Below are 16,036 nucleotides of genomic sequence, written 5' to 3'. Positions count from 1 at the left end.
CCTTCAACACTATGAGAATTTGATAGAGAAACAACCAAATCAAATGGCACGTACACAAGGACAAGTGACATTATGGCCCTCACAAATACCATGTAGCACAAAAGAAACATTTCAATGCATTAAGAAATAAACCAAACCATGGTTTTAAAAATATTTTTACAGTTTACGAAGTAAATATGTGGAGAAGTTTATCTCATTTTACAGAAAAACATTTCTTAGAAGCATTTTTGAGCATTATCAAACACCCCATAAGGAAAGGTTTGGCCATCTCAGTAAGTAAAGCAGAAGGTTCTTGGCTTTTTTTTTTTTTTTTGACCTAATGAAGGTTCTTGGCCTCACACAAACAACATTTTACAGTTTTACCTAAAAGATCCCTCCTGGCTTAACAGTTAACATTCATACTTATGAGTCTTCCCATAACTAAGAATATGCATCCCTAAAAAGATGGAGCATGATATTAGTTAAGCACAAAAAGGAGAATTGACTTCTTGTTAAGTTATTAACTGTTTGTTTGGATCTTCACTGCAAGAATTTATCTGGCACAGGATTTTCTAATCCAAGTTACTTCGCGCTTTCTCATCTACCTAAATAAATTTATGAATATTAAACAAATTAATTAAATTAATCATTTATAAAAAAATTTGTGTTAGTTTCTTTAAAATACATCATTTTATGCGACGAATAGAACAACAAAAGATGTATTAAATTGAAGGCTTATATTAAAAACTGCAGTAATCCCTGATCTAACTTGTATATATTTGTGAACAGATAAATATAATTTTAAAATATAAAAATAAACTTTGTTGGCAAAAAAAAAAACTAATATCTCGTTCAAAATTAAATGAAACTCGTGTGTGAATTTTTATATTTAGGAGAGAGAAAAAGAGTTTAGAAGGACACGCGAAGATCAAAGGGTAATAATTGGGAAGATCTACAAAAGTTGGGAGGCGTGAGAGGGAGGGAGGCTGCGACCTGTACGGCGTTCCGTCTTCCACTTCCAAAATTGCCCTTCCCCACGCCAAAACGGCATTCTGCAGACCATTCCTCGTCGTACGCTGCCCCCCATTCTCTCTCATTAAATAGAGAGATTATAATAGGGAAAATCCCAGAAAAAGCCCTTGAAATATACAAAATCCTAGATTGGGTCCTTAAATTTTAAAAATGACAGAATGGGTCATTGACCCAATCTGTCATTTGTGAAATTAAGGCGAATTGATAATTTTGCCCATGGCTAAACAAAGTGAGTAGTTATTCTCTAAACAAATCTAGGTAACGCTTACACTATTCTAGTGATTACAAGATTAGTTATAGTTAATAATAAGGTACCTGACAATAATAAGACACCTGACTATGCAAAATGAGTAGTTATTCTCTACACAAATCTAGGTAATGCTTACGTTGTTCTAGTGATTACAACATTAGTTGTAGTGAATAGTAAGACACTTGACTATGAAAAAGTGAATAGTTATTCGCTACACGAATCTAAGTAACACCTAAACCCTTATAGTGATTCCTTAAATCATTGTAGTGAATGAATGCAAATGAGGGTAAAATTGTCAATTCGCCTTAATTTCACAAATGACAGATTGGGTCAATGACCCATTCTGTCATTTTTTAAATTTAAGGACCCAATCTGGGATTTCCCATATTCCAAGATCCTTTTTTGGGACTTTCCCATTATAATAAGATCCTATATAAAAAAAATTACAAAATAAATATATGAAGTTGTTATTTTTTATTTTAAAACTTGTTATTACAAACTGTTGATGTTGTTATTAAATATTTTAACAATTATTTTTTTATATGGGATTTAATTGTAATTCTTTCTTTTAAATATCCTCACCAAAGCTAAAACTATTTGACAAACTTTAAAAAAGTTAAAATAAAATTTGGATGTAAATCAAACTATAATTTTAAAAATAATTTTATAACACATAAAATAAATATATAAAATAAGTTTTGTCTCCATTTGAGTTAAAATATTTTTCAGAAATGCATACAGAAGAATCCAAACACCTCTTTAGATTAACTTATTAAAAGTGATTTTATAATGTAAGAGATTATTACGTAAGAAAAATGATATCTCAAGTGAAAATTTTCTGAAAAGTTAAAATAAACTCCCGGTACCCATTAAAATTGACATGTATGCGCTGGTGTAAAAAGTGTTTTCATTGCGCTGGTAAAGAAAAAAAAAAAAAAAGGTGTTTTCATTGCTGGTGCATACGATAATACTCATCCTACAGTCAAATTTTGGGATTGATAACGAATGAATGAATTACATAAACTTTTTAAAGAGCTCGAGAGTTGAAACACTCACGGACCCACTAAGCGGATGCTTAGATTCACGTTTTTGATGGAAAACATGTATCACGAGTTGGGTTTAGCAGAAGATGACTGGTTTTTCACAATGTGTCAAATTAAAGTTCAAATATCCGGTAGAAGAAGTGTTTGTATTTAGTGCCTGATAATGTTTCGAATAAGATTATCTTCAAAAAGAGAATACCTATACTTTAACCAAAATAAAAAATGAAAAACATGTATCAAAATTTAAACACATGTTTGGGTCAGTTTTTTTCTAGATGAGCTTTTGGGTAAAAGGCATTCCAACGCTGAAGCTAATTCACACCATGGAAAAAGAAAAGATGATAATGAGAAGAGGACAAAAATACTCCTAACAAACCTAATAATTTGATATTATTGATCCTTGATATAAAAACTTGACATCTAATTTAAGGATATTAAAAAATTAGTTAAATTATTTATTTGTAATAAATTAATGTTGTCTTGCTTAACATATCATTGTTAGTTGTATGCATTGAAACTACCCATTAATAAAAACTTCTTAGTATGCATAATCACCATAGAAATTATTTGGGATAAAATAGATAAATATTAGAAACAAAATGAATTGATACCTGATATTTAGTATTTTCAAATTTTCTCAATGATATATTAACTATTTTTATAATTTTAATTTTAATATTTTTCTTAGAATTATCACGTTATATACATAATTATTTAACAAAATTCATGTTTTTTTTAGTCATTTTACATCTAAACTTACTTTTTTATTATCCATCTAAACAAGTATTAACTTTTCAAACTAACTTTTTATAAATGTCAATCCAAACATAAATCACCTTATATTAACTGACTTTTACCCTAATTTAAATTTATAAAAATTAGTTAGAATAAAAGTTAGTTTTATCACCACTAATCTAAATACACCTTTATATTAACTTAGTGCAATACATGAGGATTTAGTGACAGGACTTTGGGGAATCCCAATTCCCACAAATGAAGCCAAAGGTTTGATTATACCAAGAAGACTCCGAATTGTGGACAAGAAATCTATTTTGATTTGGGGCATTTAATTTTCCCTCTCCCTCACGAGCTTGTTGGAGCAATGTGAGACCAAAATTTCCAAGTACTCATAATTATGCTCCACTTTTTTTTTTTCCCCAAGTTGAAGCAGGCAATGTAATGTGCCCTTTTAATTGGCCCTGTTTAATGTAAGAATACAATTAAGATTCTAGTGTTAGATATCCCAGTTTCTGCCGGCTTTGACCATATAACACACACACACACAAGAATGTAAATTATGCCGGATTATCAAGATATCCACAATATATATCATCTTTCTTTTTCCCAGGCCTGTTACGTTATCTTTAAGAAGAAAAATCAGAGAGCTTGAAAAAAGGATGAAATATCCCGTAAATAGCATTCAAAAAAACACAAATATTATTAACAAGGATTGGGTCTAGCAGAAGGAGCTAGTTCACCACAACATGGTGAACCAAGGTTCGAATCCCTGCTGGAAGAGGTGCTCACATTTAGTACCTGACCGTGTCTCGAATAGGATTACCTTCAATAAGAGGATACCTATGCTTTAACCAAAAAAAAAAACACAAATACCGTCATGATACTTTCATCATAAAAGGAAGAATACACGGACAGTCTTATCAATTGGCAAAGATGGGCTCAAGCCCACTTTGCCCTCCGTTCACCTATGGGCTATGGATCTTTGGGCCATACATTATGCTTATAATTTCTGTAATATTTCCAGGACAGAAAAAGGACGTTGGTGTGGTTATGCCAGATAATCATTGCCTCTATCTAATAAAAATGACCACATCCATTGTGGCGTCGATATGTCCGAGTGGTTAAGGAGACAGACTCGAAATCTGTTGGGCTCTGCCTGCGCAGGTTCGAATCCTGCTGTCGACGTCCATAATTTTTCGATTTTGTATTTTCATTCATCCCCTCATATGAAGGGCAAATTCGTCATTTGATTCCCAATCCGATAAGCTTAATAGATTAGATATCTCAGTGTTTTAGCCCTGTGCCCCTCTCGTCGTCTTCCCTCGCCTGTTTCTGTTCGGCCATGGCTTTTTCAACTTGGCACCAAAACCCCACCTTCCTTAAACCCCACGGTTCTCTACCACCCAAACCTTGCACCGCTACCACATCCTCGCCTTCCACCTACGTTCCGGTCCGGTGCGGCGGTCCCCGGTCTCAGCGCGGGCCTCTCGTAAAAGGCCGAACTCTCAGCATTGAAGCAATCCAAGCCGTCCAAACCCTCAAGCGTCTCCATCGAACCAAACCCTCCAACGTAGACGACCTCGTCTCCAAGAACCTATCGCGGCTGATCAAGTCCGACCTCATGGCCGTCCTCAAGGAGCTCCTCCGGCAGGACCAGTGCGCGCTAGCCCTCCGAGCCTTCTCCGCCGTCCGATCGGAATACCAGGCGGAGCTGTCGCTGTACGCAGAGATGGTGCAGGCTCTGGCGAGGAATGGGATGGCGGAGGATGTGGACCGTCTGATTGTGGAGATGGGGGAATCGGAGGGTGGAATCGAGTGCGACGACAAGGGATTGGTGGAGTTGATCAAGGCGGTGATTGGAGCGCAGAGGAGGGAATCAACGGTCAGGATTTACGGGATGATGAAGAAGAGTGGGTGGGGGTGGCGCGTGGAGGCGGATGAGTATGTGGCTAAGGTTTTGAGTAACGGCCTCAAGAACTTTGGGGAAGAGGCTCTTTCTCAGGAGGTTGAAAGTGAATACAAGAAGTCATTTGCCAAGTTCTCCAGGGACAGATTGGTCAAACCAATTATTTAGTTGTTGTAAAATGTAATCGCCTTGTGATCCGACAGAATTGAAAATACAATTTGGTCATTTGATTTTATTACACAGATTAGTTCCGAGTTCTTTTTTTTTTTTTGACCATGAGTTCCAAATTCTTCTAACCTTTCTTTTTTGTTAAAAATGATATACTAACGGTTTGAACCCTGAAGTTGTACAGGTGAAACCGAATCTGCAACTTTTACCAGACTTCAAAGTTATTTGCCTAATTCTAGCCAAAAAAAAAAAATTGCCTAACTATTGGATTTTAAAGATAAAGTCATTTGTGGGTAAAACTAGTCTCGGTGGTCTCTTGTGACCTAAAAGCAAGTCGGATGTATCTTGTTAAAAAAATATTTAGATAAAATCAAAATAATAGTTTTAAAAATATTTTCAAAATGTATAAAATAAATACTTGAAAAAATTTGTCTCGTTTTGTAAGAAGTATTTTTAGGTGTTTTCAAACACTCACTAGGTGTTATAAATTAAATAGCGAGTTTTTTGGGTTCTTTTTTCAGTTGTGGCCTTTTTTAATATTGAAACTTCATTATTGGGCTTTGTCTGTGGGCTTAGACTACAGCCCAAACTTTCTTTAACATTTCTCAAAGTTTTTCCTTTTTGACATGATGGCGTTCCTGAGCTTTATTGTTGTACTGTTTAGACTTTAGACCAATTCCATGTCAGACAGGCCCTCAATGTTTAGTATCATTGAGAAATTGGAGAAAACAATAATCAGAAGTGAGATTATTTTTCTTACATATAGCATCAAAAGAAATTATGGAAAAGTAACTTTTTATTCGATTTATTTCTCTCCACTAAATATTTTGCGGGGCAAAAGCGTAATTTGGGTCACATCTAATCGCCACAAAAAGAAGTAAGACTCTGTACGAAAAAACAAAAAATAATGACAAGAGGATATTATTTGATTGTCATGAATCATGATTCCAAAAACAAAGTCAAATGATATTTCATTCCCTAACTTTATTTGTCATTTTAAACACTTTTTTAGATTTAAGACTTTTTAGAATAACTTTTTACATTTCAAATTTCTACCATCATCCGATGTTTTAAGTCAAATTTAAAATCACATTGGTTTCTCTCTCACACACAGAGTATTTGCTGAGTTGAATTCATCATTTTGAGTGAAATAATAGTTCAGGGAAAAAAGGAAAACAGATAAATATAAAAAGAAAAAAGAAAGAAGAAAGAAAGAAAGAGAAATGAAGAATAATGATGTGAAACTCAGTCAAAAGAGGTCATCTTTTTTTTTTTTTTCCTTCCTTTCCCTGTATAATGTTGCTGTTATGTTGCAGCATGATTAACCAAAAGTTGGAAAAACGATAAAAAGGGAATTGGAAATTAGTAAGCTTGAAGGGCTTTCATTAGTGAGACCTAAATTCCCTGTTTATTGTTCATTCTCAAGTGGAAGACCATTAGTCAAACCAAATCCTTCTGATATGTCTCTCAATAACCTCTTCTGAGCTACACATGTTTATATAAATAGATATGTCCAACTAGTCAGAAATTATGAAAAAGGTGATATAATAATTTGAAATGATAGCACTTAAGCTTTTCCTGGCTTGCGTTTGGCTATCTCATTTTTTACTTTTCGTTGATTCTTAATGTGATGCTAGAAACGTTGTTCATGGAAAAAAGATGAGAAAAAGGGTCTTAAAGAGCTTCACCCCATGGCCCAAAAAAGGTTGTCCTCTTCGAAAATTATTTAATCACTTCCGTACTCAATTATAACTTCATACACAGTGGTTCATGTATCTTTATCTCTAGACTTTTAATTTGCTTGTTTGAAATGACTTATAATAAGTAATTTTTCAATTATAATTAACGAAATATGAGATAAGTATATGAAAGAAATTTTATCTCAATTTATATAAAGTGCTTATAAGTATTTAAAAAGTTAAAGTAAGCAGATGCAAACAAACCTTGAACAGTATGATGCACACGATTTCACCTAACACTACCTAGATTTCAAACTTGCAGGTTGCAAGGAGCCAAAGATAAGATATATTGTTCATTCTTATAGATCAAATGTATATACATTCCCTCCCGCCTTTAGATTTTTGGCATGTTTCATAATATAGCATATTTTGTCATTATTTTTTTCCACCCTGTATCCTTAACTAATTAACCAATTATGTCTCTAACTAATGACTTTTATTGAGAATAATTTTATAATATGTTACAAGAAATAACTAATTTAGGGTTTATATAAAGTTATCAGGTGCTCATAATAAGAACCAGAGGGAGTATATTGTTGATGTGAATATCTCTTGATATTCATATTGATTATATTCCTTGGTTTTTAATAGAGAAAGGAAACAAGAAGTATGGTTACGTTTGGTAAGAAGTATTGAAAATAAAGGATTGGGATTGCAATTACAATTGAGAAAATCTATTAAAAAAGCGTTTAGTATAAAATATTACTTGTTATATGGGATTAGCTAAACTCATGTATGTGGGATTGGAGAATACCATAGGGGGAAGTGGTATTCCCCAATCCCACCTATGGGTTTGTCTAATCCTACATAATAAGTAATTACTCATGTTAAATACTATTTTAATGATTTTTTCAATTACAATTCTAATCCCAATCTTTCATTTTCAATGTTTCGTATCAAACAGGACCTATATGTGTAGAAGCATACCATGTGATGGATAGTATATATCTTATACTTAGTCCTTGGCTCTTGGGAAATGTAGTTTTCTTTTTGTTGCACATATATCCTGTTTTGTTCTCTCGTATTTGGATCTACACACACACACAGAACATCTACACATGGATTTTTTTTTTTTTGGCTGCTTCATGAATGATTAAGAACATACGATATCTTTAATTAATTGGGAGAAAATTGGAGGCTAATTTTGAGTCTGTTTTTATTAATTCTCCTCTCAATATTGTTTGGCAATTGAAATTTCAAAGAGTGACCCCCTATTTTGGGATTTTAAATGAGACAGCATCTCTTATACAAGAAGGTATAACTTTAATGTGTGTGTGTTAGTTTTCAGTTGCATCCTTCTACGGTACTTAAAAATGATTGCCCAACGCTATCTTTTGACAATTATAAAAGGTTTGTGTGAAGTCTCAAGAAACGAGTGCCCTTAGATCACTGAGTATTAAATTATTATCATGACACACTAACCATTCAATAACTAAAATAGAATTTCCAATTAACTAGGAGGAGAGTGTGTGTGTGTGAGAATTATACAACTGTTCAATTTGAAATATGACAAATTAATAAAGCACTCTAAAAAAGTAAATTAATTGTTTATATTATAATAATATTTGTAAAAATTATTTCAATGAAAAGTTGAAAACTATAAATTTAGATCTAATTTAACGAGTCAATTAATTTATACGGCATATATGACATTTTTATATTATACAATTAAATAAAAACTGCAAAGATATTTCGGTCTATGTATATATAAGAAAAACAGTCTAGTGCGTTTTTTTATTTCAATGAAAAAGTGTGTATGTGTGTGTATGCACATACACATATTCTTCTTAAAGGAAGATATAGGTGTTTCACTGTAAAGAAAAATAACCAAGTAAGTGGATCTTTATTACGTAAAATAACATCTATGCCTGGAAAGGCTATATATTTCCAATGAGTATTCCATTATAATTAAATCAAAGCACCACTGGTTTTCAATAATTAAAGTTCTTTATACATAAATGATCATGAGCAGTCCTTCATGGGAGATTCCTATCATTGTCTGCTTTGATGTATTTATATTTAATGACGGGCACACACTCAGATTCTGAAAATTTGTTTGTTCAAGTGAATTATTGCTGCAGAGAATAAAGAAAGCATGCACGCACACACACACACACACACACATGCCATACTGAGATCCAAATACTAATATGCCCTACTATATACTTCTGTATGCCCCCAACCCTAGCCCCTAGGGCCTGGAACAATCCCACGGTATAACCCTAAATTAAGGAAATAAGCCATTAATTTATAGGCCTCATAACACTAGCCTCCAGCTTTTGTGTCCCACTTTATAATAAAGCAAAAAAGCAGGAATAGATGAGAGGAAAAAGAATACTGAATAAATGAATTAAAAGAAAGGGAAAGGGAAAGAGAAAGAGAAAGAGAAAGCAACTAGATATGCAAAGTAGTCCATCCTCATCTATCCCCCAAAACACTTTTCAATTAGCTTCTCTTCATCAGCTTAGCTTGTAGAAAAGCAGAGACAGAAACTCTCAAAGCTTTTGGCCAAAGCCTTGTTTGGTTGCACATACAAGGAAATAGCACAAAGTGAAAGAAAAGAGAGAAAGTAGGGAAAGGGGAGAAAAAAAGAAGAAGGAGATTGATAGATATATAGAGATATAGATTAGATTGAAATTTAAATTTTTATATCATCATTAAGGTTTTCTTTTGAAGCTCTCTCATATATTGTTACTAGCTAGCATGATGATAATTGTTTGAAGCTTCTCGCCACCAAAGAAGAAGAAGAAGACTCTTTCATCTAAATGATCATGGCCGGAAACCCTAACTGGTGGAGCATGCATCCACCAACTTTGATCCCTCCTCAGTATGTGCTTGGATCTTCCTCAATTCCCATGAATTTCTTCACTGAAACCCAAGAAACTCCTCAGTCATGGAGCCAGATGCTTTTGTAATTCTCTCTCTCTCTCTTCCTCTCTCACACCCACTCTCTCTCTCCAGTACACATGTATTTTCACCTTTTCCATATCTCCAGGCTCAGTTTGAAGGGATCCTCAGGAGTTCAGAAATATGTAGCAGTTTAGAGTTAGTTAGTTAATCAAACACACACACACACACAAACACACATATATACTTTCAAAAACGATTTATTTGATAGATTATTTTATTGGGTTTAGCTTTGATGAAAGAACTGTATGAATTGGGGCCTTTATATTTATTATTAAGTACAAGTTCTTTGGGTACTTTGCTTTTCTTTTTCCGGGGTATTAACATGTTATGGGTTGTGGTTCACAACAACAGTGCTGGTTTACCTGGAGAAGAAGAGAGAATGGGGTCGAATCATCTTCAAGGCAAGAAGATGGAAAATTGGGAAGACCAGATTCTGAATAACGCATCCTCCAGAGCAGCTCCATCACCTCCTCTTGCTGTTGATGTAATAAAGCAAGAGGTTTCCCAAGGTGGTAACTTGTACGGCCATGGAAGTGAGGAGTTTCAGGCTTCAGCAGGATCTTCTCATGCCTCGTCCTCTTCTTATTGGCTAAGCAATATGATGCCCCCATCACTTATTCCTTCTAATTCTTCCCCTAAACCTCGTCAAATCACTACCTCAAGTAACAACACTGATAATATTTTGGATTTCACTTATAACAAGCCACATCATAACAATAATCAACCATCTGAGGTAACAATTTTACACAGACCTTCTTCTCTTCATATCAAGCTTATAGCTTTCATTATTATTTTCTAATCAGTCGTGTGTTGTCTCTTTTGGTACCTTGCGTACTGTTATAGAGCAATAATAATAGCTCAGTGGCTTCTGGAGTTTGTAATAAGAAGGCTAGGGTTCAGGCATCTCCAAGCCAACCTCCCCTCAAGGTGACCCACAAAACTCTCAAACTACTTTCGGATCTGAATCCTCTCAACGCGATGAGACACCACAGTGGAGAGAAACTAAAGAAGAATTAATTACAAAAGACAAAAAGAGAGAGATAAGGGCAAAAGAAAGAAAATTATTGTCTTTATCTTTCTATTTACACAATCATCATGTCATAGGAGAGGATCCAAAATCCTCTCCCTTCCTCTCATGTTACTACCATTCTCGATCTCCCTAGTTATGTAGCTTTAATTACTTGTGATGTGCGCGTGTGTCTGTTTGTGAGAGTTTGTATATATGTGTGTGTTGTGTTGTGTGTCGTCTTGCTTAATTGTCTCTCTTCAACACTGAGATATTCTTTCTGCTTCGTCACATAGTTTTTAACAGAGAGAAATTTAAAGCATTTACAAATTTTGATGTGAATCAGGTGAGAAAGGAGAAACTAGGCGATAGAATAACAGCACTTCACCAGCTAGTTTCCCCATTTGGAAAGGTAATTAATTTACCGAACCACTCGTTATTGTTATAATATGCTTCTCCTGAAAACAAAGCAGGAATAATGAACATGAACAGAATAATACAAAAACTAAACAAACCATTACAAGACTTTGTTTTGTTTTGTTTCAATTACAAGTCCCCATGATGAACAGTTTCATATGTGTCTGTGTATCTCAAACTTCTTTACCTTTCATATTTTAACCTTAAAGAAAGGAGAAAAGGTGACAAAGGTTATTGTGGTGGTGGTGCGTGTGGTGGGTGTGTGTGTGTGTGTGTTTGTGTTTTTCCCTTTTGCAGACTGACACAGCTTCTGTCTTGTTAGAAGCCATTGGATATATTAGATTCCTCCAAGGTCAAATTGAGGTGATGTTTAATTCCTTTCGCCCTCATTATATATATACATAGAGAGAGAGAGAGAGAGACATTCTGTGTGGTTAATGAAGTTACAGAGAGAATTATTTAATGTATATTTGCAGGCACTAAGCTCGCCTTACTTGTCGAATGCATCGAAGAACATTAGGAATCAACACTCTGTAAGTGGCCAAAGCACCCATTATTCATTCTTTTACATTTCCCAAAGCATAAACACAATCCCCCGCTTTTCTCTCTTCCACACACATGTTCATGCTGGAGATTCTTTTGTACGTATGTTGCCCCGCTTAATTATGAACATATATTATTAAAATATAGAATTTTTTTATTATTATAAAAGGTTACTACTATTATATATAGCTAGGTTTTACTCCACTTTTAATTATTTTTCAAAAAACATTCTCTAATATTAAGAGAGAATTACAAACAGGTCTTGAATAAAAGATATATCATTTCGTCATTTTCATTTGCATGTCAAACTTCAATACCACATCATAAAATTATATAGTTACAAGTAATCATGGCTTATATAGAAAATTATTCTTTGGTTACTTGAGACTGCATGTAATCCTCTCAAATATTAATCTCCTCAATAGCGGATGCTTATAGCTTAAAATGCTAAAAATTTTCTAAAAAAATATATTTATGTGAAAAATTTATATCTCCAATACCGTGTAAAAGATTTTTGTTATTTATTTATTTATATTTCTGGTTAGGTACATGGAGAAAGGAATTCTGTGTTTCCTGAGGACCCGGGTCAGGTAAGCTTTATTGGATCCATCAACTCACTAGAATCAAATGGGGAAGCTCCTTTTACAATTGTTGCAACTAGTTTATTAATTTATAATTAGCAAAAAGAGAAGAAAGCATTAGAAATTATAATAATAAGGCTTCTCAGCTTTTAGTGAAAAGCATAATGTGAGGCTGCTAATTGTTGATTCGAAGTCAAAAACAGGTTAAGAGGGAAGTTATAAAATATTACTCGTCAATTTAATTTAATTATTAATTTAATAATAATACCTTTTCTTTTCTGCCCTCTTTATTCCAATGTAGCTGTTGAATGACACTGGCCTCAAAAGAAAAGGAGCTTCAAACCAGGTTGCTACTGTTTTCTATTTTCTTTTTTACAAAAGCTTGCCTTTATATGAGTTCTGTATTCTCCTTCATTTGACTCCCATCCATCCCTTTTTATTTTTTTTTCTTATAATAATATAAGTATAGAGCATCGTAATCATCATTATCATCACCTTACAAAGTGGGTATAGAAACCTCCATTCTTAACTAGTAATCAAGCTAATAATGACTAATAATTATAGGTCTGTATCCTTTAAAATTGATTAAGACTTTTATGAATTGTTTAACAATTAAAAAAAAGAACGGAATAAAAAAAATCAATCTTATTCACTCTCACTCTCTGTATGTATTATCCTTTTTGCCTATTTGAAACAATGATGAACTTTAATTAGTCTTTGGTTAGGTTAATTTTGCATCTTAATTTATTTGTCAGTTTGTTGATTTATCGGTAAAAATGCACTTTTGGTTGCTTAATTTTGAAAAGTAAATTTTCTAGTCTTCTAATCCTAATATTATTAGTCTTAAATGATAATTTTTTTACACCAATCATTGTTATTTTCAAAAACTAAACCTGATATGTTAATACTTGTGAATGTTTTCTCAGGATTTAAAATTTTAATGTCAACATTTCTTGCTAATAAAACTAACAGCTTCAAAGAAACAATTGACAAAATTATTAAAGGATCAAATGTAAACCTTTGTATAAAGCTAAGAACAAAATACATCTAGTATTCTAATCTTATTTTTTAGGTGTCTTCAGCACTATGATCTTATTTTGCTGGTGCCTCCAGCACCCTAATATTATTTTTTTTAGTTACATTCAGCACCTTAGTGTCTAGGGTACTAGATGCACTATAAATAAGATTAAAATATTGGATGCACACACAAAAAAAAAAATAGAGTGCTTGATGCACCTCAAAATAAGATCAGGGTGCTGGATATTCACGGTTATCCTATAGTTAAACGATTGAAGATGCACTTTTGTCTTGATTTGTACATGTGAAGTAATAATTGATGAAGAAGTGAATGAATTAGCAGGAAGGAGAAGAAAAGGCGAAGGACTTGAGGAGTAGAGGGCTGTGCTTGGTACCTGTGTCTTGCACCCAACATGTTGGCAATGAAAATGGAGCTGATTACTGGGCACCTGCTTATGCCAGCGGTTTTTAATTTAATCTTCACTCTTCTTATTATATGTATAACATCATGAGCAGTCAATCTATAATAATCACTAATAAAATAATTAATATGATTAATTGCTCACGATGCTATATGTTCATTATTCCTTATGATGCTTTTAACATTAAGCCCATCAAGCAACTACACACACATATATATATATATATATATATATATGTATGCATTTAGGTTATAATCCACGTACGCTCTCTAATTCTAATTTCTAATCATCAGGGTAATTACTTGTAATATTGAGTTATGTTAGCACTGAGATCAAGATTTGTGAAACTATATTACTCAAGATTTTATTTTTTTTGCTTTTAAATATATGTATTTTGATGAAGCTGGTCATCATATTTAGTCTTCTTTTTCTTTTATCATTAATGAATTATTAGTGATAATTATTCACGATAATTAACTTCCACTTTTCCATAGGCTTGTCACCTATATATTGCTTTAGATATATTAATGATAATTATTAATTAGTAATAATTAACCAGATAACGATTATATATTAATGAGGTCGCTTCCACATTTATTCATTTAGCTTTGCTTTTCAACATGACACGCGAAGCTCCTTTTGTATAAGTGGGCAACGAAAACAAGATAATTTGCTTTTGATACAGTTATATAAAAAATTGAATCCTTGCATTGTGGCACGCAGGAAAATTATGTCTTTCATGACAAGATATAAACATGCATTAGAGTTAAATCATAATTAACAATAATTTGTAATTATTATTTTTTTTTATGGTTGAGCCTAGGGTATCCACGGTTGGCAATAGTAATTAATTCTCCCAGGTCATAGGCTTTTCAAAAGGGTTTTAGTCGGCCACAATACCCTTTCCATTTGCAAGGTGAATCTTTAATCTGCCAATAAACTTGATTCTCAAGAGTCTCAAAACAATATCTTCCCAATTTCTCTTACATACACAAACGGAAAACATATTTAAGCAAATTACTCGCCAATTAAATTTAAGCTGCAGCCTATTTTCTTTGGAAATTCAAAATTCAAATAACTCGCAATAATACTCCTCCAGTCCTTAATATAAAACCCAATTGTTGAGTTAATTTTGGTTCTAAATATAAGACACATTTATCATATTTATTAATTTTCTCTAAATTACCCCTATGGATACTCCCTCAACCATAATCAAGTAGAAGAATGAAAGGGGTATTAAGAAAGATGATTATGGTATTTTAGGAAAACGTGTAACATTTTTTATAATTAACCAACTTACCTAATTTTCTTAATCTAATCAAATTAGTTAAATGGGTCTTATATTAAGGACCGGATGAGTAATATTAAAGTTGAAGAGATGAATTAGTATTTCAAGCGTGAATCTGGGGTCAATAGCCATTACTAATGCGAATTAATGTGTTAAATATAGTAATTAAAAAGATGGCTTGAATTTGCTCATACAATTATAAAGCAGGACGAAAATTTTTTTGGCCAACCCCATGAAATCTATTATCCCCCCGGCTCTTTTTATAAGCAACTTTAAACTCTATCACGTAGTCAAAAAATTAGTTAAGGGCAATAAATACGTAGAAATTAAAAGTTTTTTTTTTCAAAATATTCTTATTTATAAAAAAAGAGAATGCGAATGGAGAGAGATGATGATTTGAGAAGTGAAATAATAAATATATTGAGTATTAAAATAAGTAATTAATGAGAAAAAATAGAAAATTTGTAACAAAAATTTAAAACAATTTGTAAATGTCACTTATATTTAAGAATAAGAAAGAAATATTAGTTGTTGTTTATAAAAAAGACGGAGAGAGTAACTTATTATTATTTTTGACTTGATAATTACAAGGAATAGGTATGTAAAAGACTACTCCATCCGTTCCTTATTATAAGAGACAAATAACCGAAGTACGTTGATAAAAAAAACAGTTAAAATTAGTTAAGAACAATTAATGTATAAAAAGTATAACTTTTTTCCAAAAATGCCCTCATTAATAAGGAGAGAGAGCATGAGAGAGAATAATTAAATTATTAAAAGAAAGAGAAGTGGGAGGGAGAGAAAGTGTGAGTTGGAGATAATAAATATGGGTAAAATAGTAAATCAACACAAAAAAATAGAGACAACTTGTAAGTGTCTCTTATATATAGAAACATGTCATAAGCATCAAATGTCTTTTATAATAAGGAACGGAGGGAGTATTATAGTCTTTTTCAACTTAATTACATAGATATGCGTGGTATTTGTGTACACATAT

The 16,036-nt window shown here is 32.8% G+C and overlaps 2 protein-coding genes and 1 non-coding gene across 3 annotated transcripts; all 3 read left to right on the top strand.

The window, feature by feature from the left end:
• Nucleotides 1-4,145: 4,145 nt before the first annotated feature.
• TRNAS-CGA (transfer RNA serine (anticodon CGA)) lies at nt 4,146-4,227 on the top strand. Its single transcript has one exon. It is a non-coding gene; the product is annotated as a tRNA-Ser (tRNA).
• Nucleotides 4,228-4,339: 112 nt separating this feature from the next.
• Nucleotides 4,340-5,159, top strand: LOC114715436 (protein THYLAKOID ASSEMBLY 8, chloroplastic-like). Its single transcript, XM_028900297.1, has one exon. The coding sequence runs from the start codon at nt 4,385-4,387 to the stop codon at nt 5,114-5,116; it is 732 nt and encodes a 243-aa protein (XP_028756130.1). The 5' UTR covers nt 4,340-4,384; the 3' UTR covers nt 5,117-5,159.
• A 4,134-nt stretch (nt 5,160-9,293) lies between these two features.
• LOC114715435 (transcription factor bHLH68) lies at nt 9,294-13,856 on the top strand. Its single transcript, XM_028900295.1, has 9 exons — nt 9,294-9,766; nt 10,117-10,498; nt 10,609-10,692; nt 11,118-11,183; nt 11,486-11,551; nt 11,665-11,721; nt 12,277-12,321; nt 12,614-12,658; nt 13,673-13,856. Exons 1-9 carry the CDS (start codon nt 9,621-9,623, stop codon nt 13,799-13,801), a joined length of 1,020 nt encoding a protein of 339 aa, XP_028756128.1. The 5' UTR covers nt 9,294-9,620; the 3' UTR covers nt 13,802-13,856.
• The last annotated feature ends 2,180 nt before the right edge of the window (nt 13,857-16,036 follow it).

Source organism: Neltuma alba, unplaced genomic scaffold, assembly GCF_004799145.2.
Source record: "Neltuma alba isolate B1F8T4 unplaced genomic scaffold, ASM479914v2 tig00011591_pilon, whole genome shotgun sequence".
NCBI classification, from domain to species: Eukaryota; Viridiplantae; Streptophyta; class Magnoliopsida; order Fabales; family Fabaceae; genus Neltuma; species Neltuma alba.
This window is presented reverse-complemented; position numbering and strand designations above follow the sequence as displayed.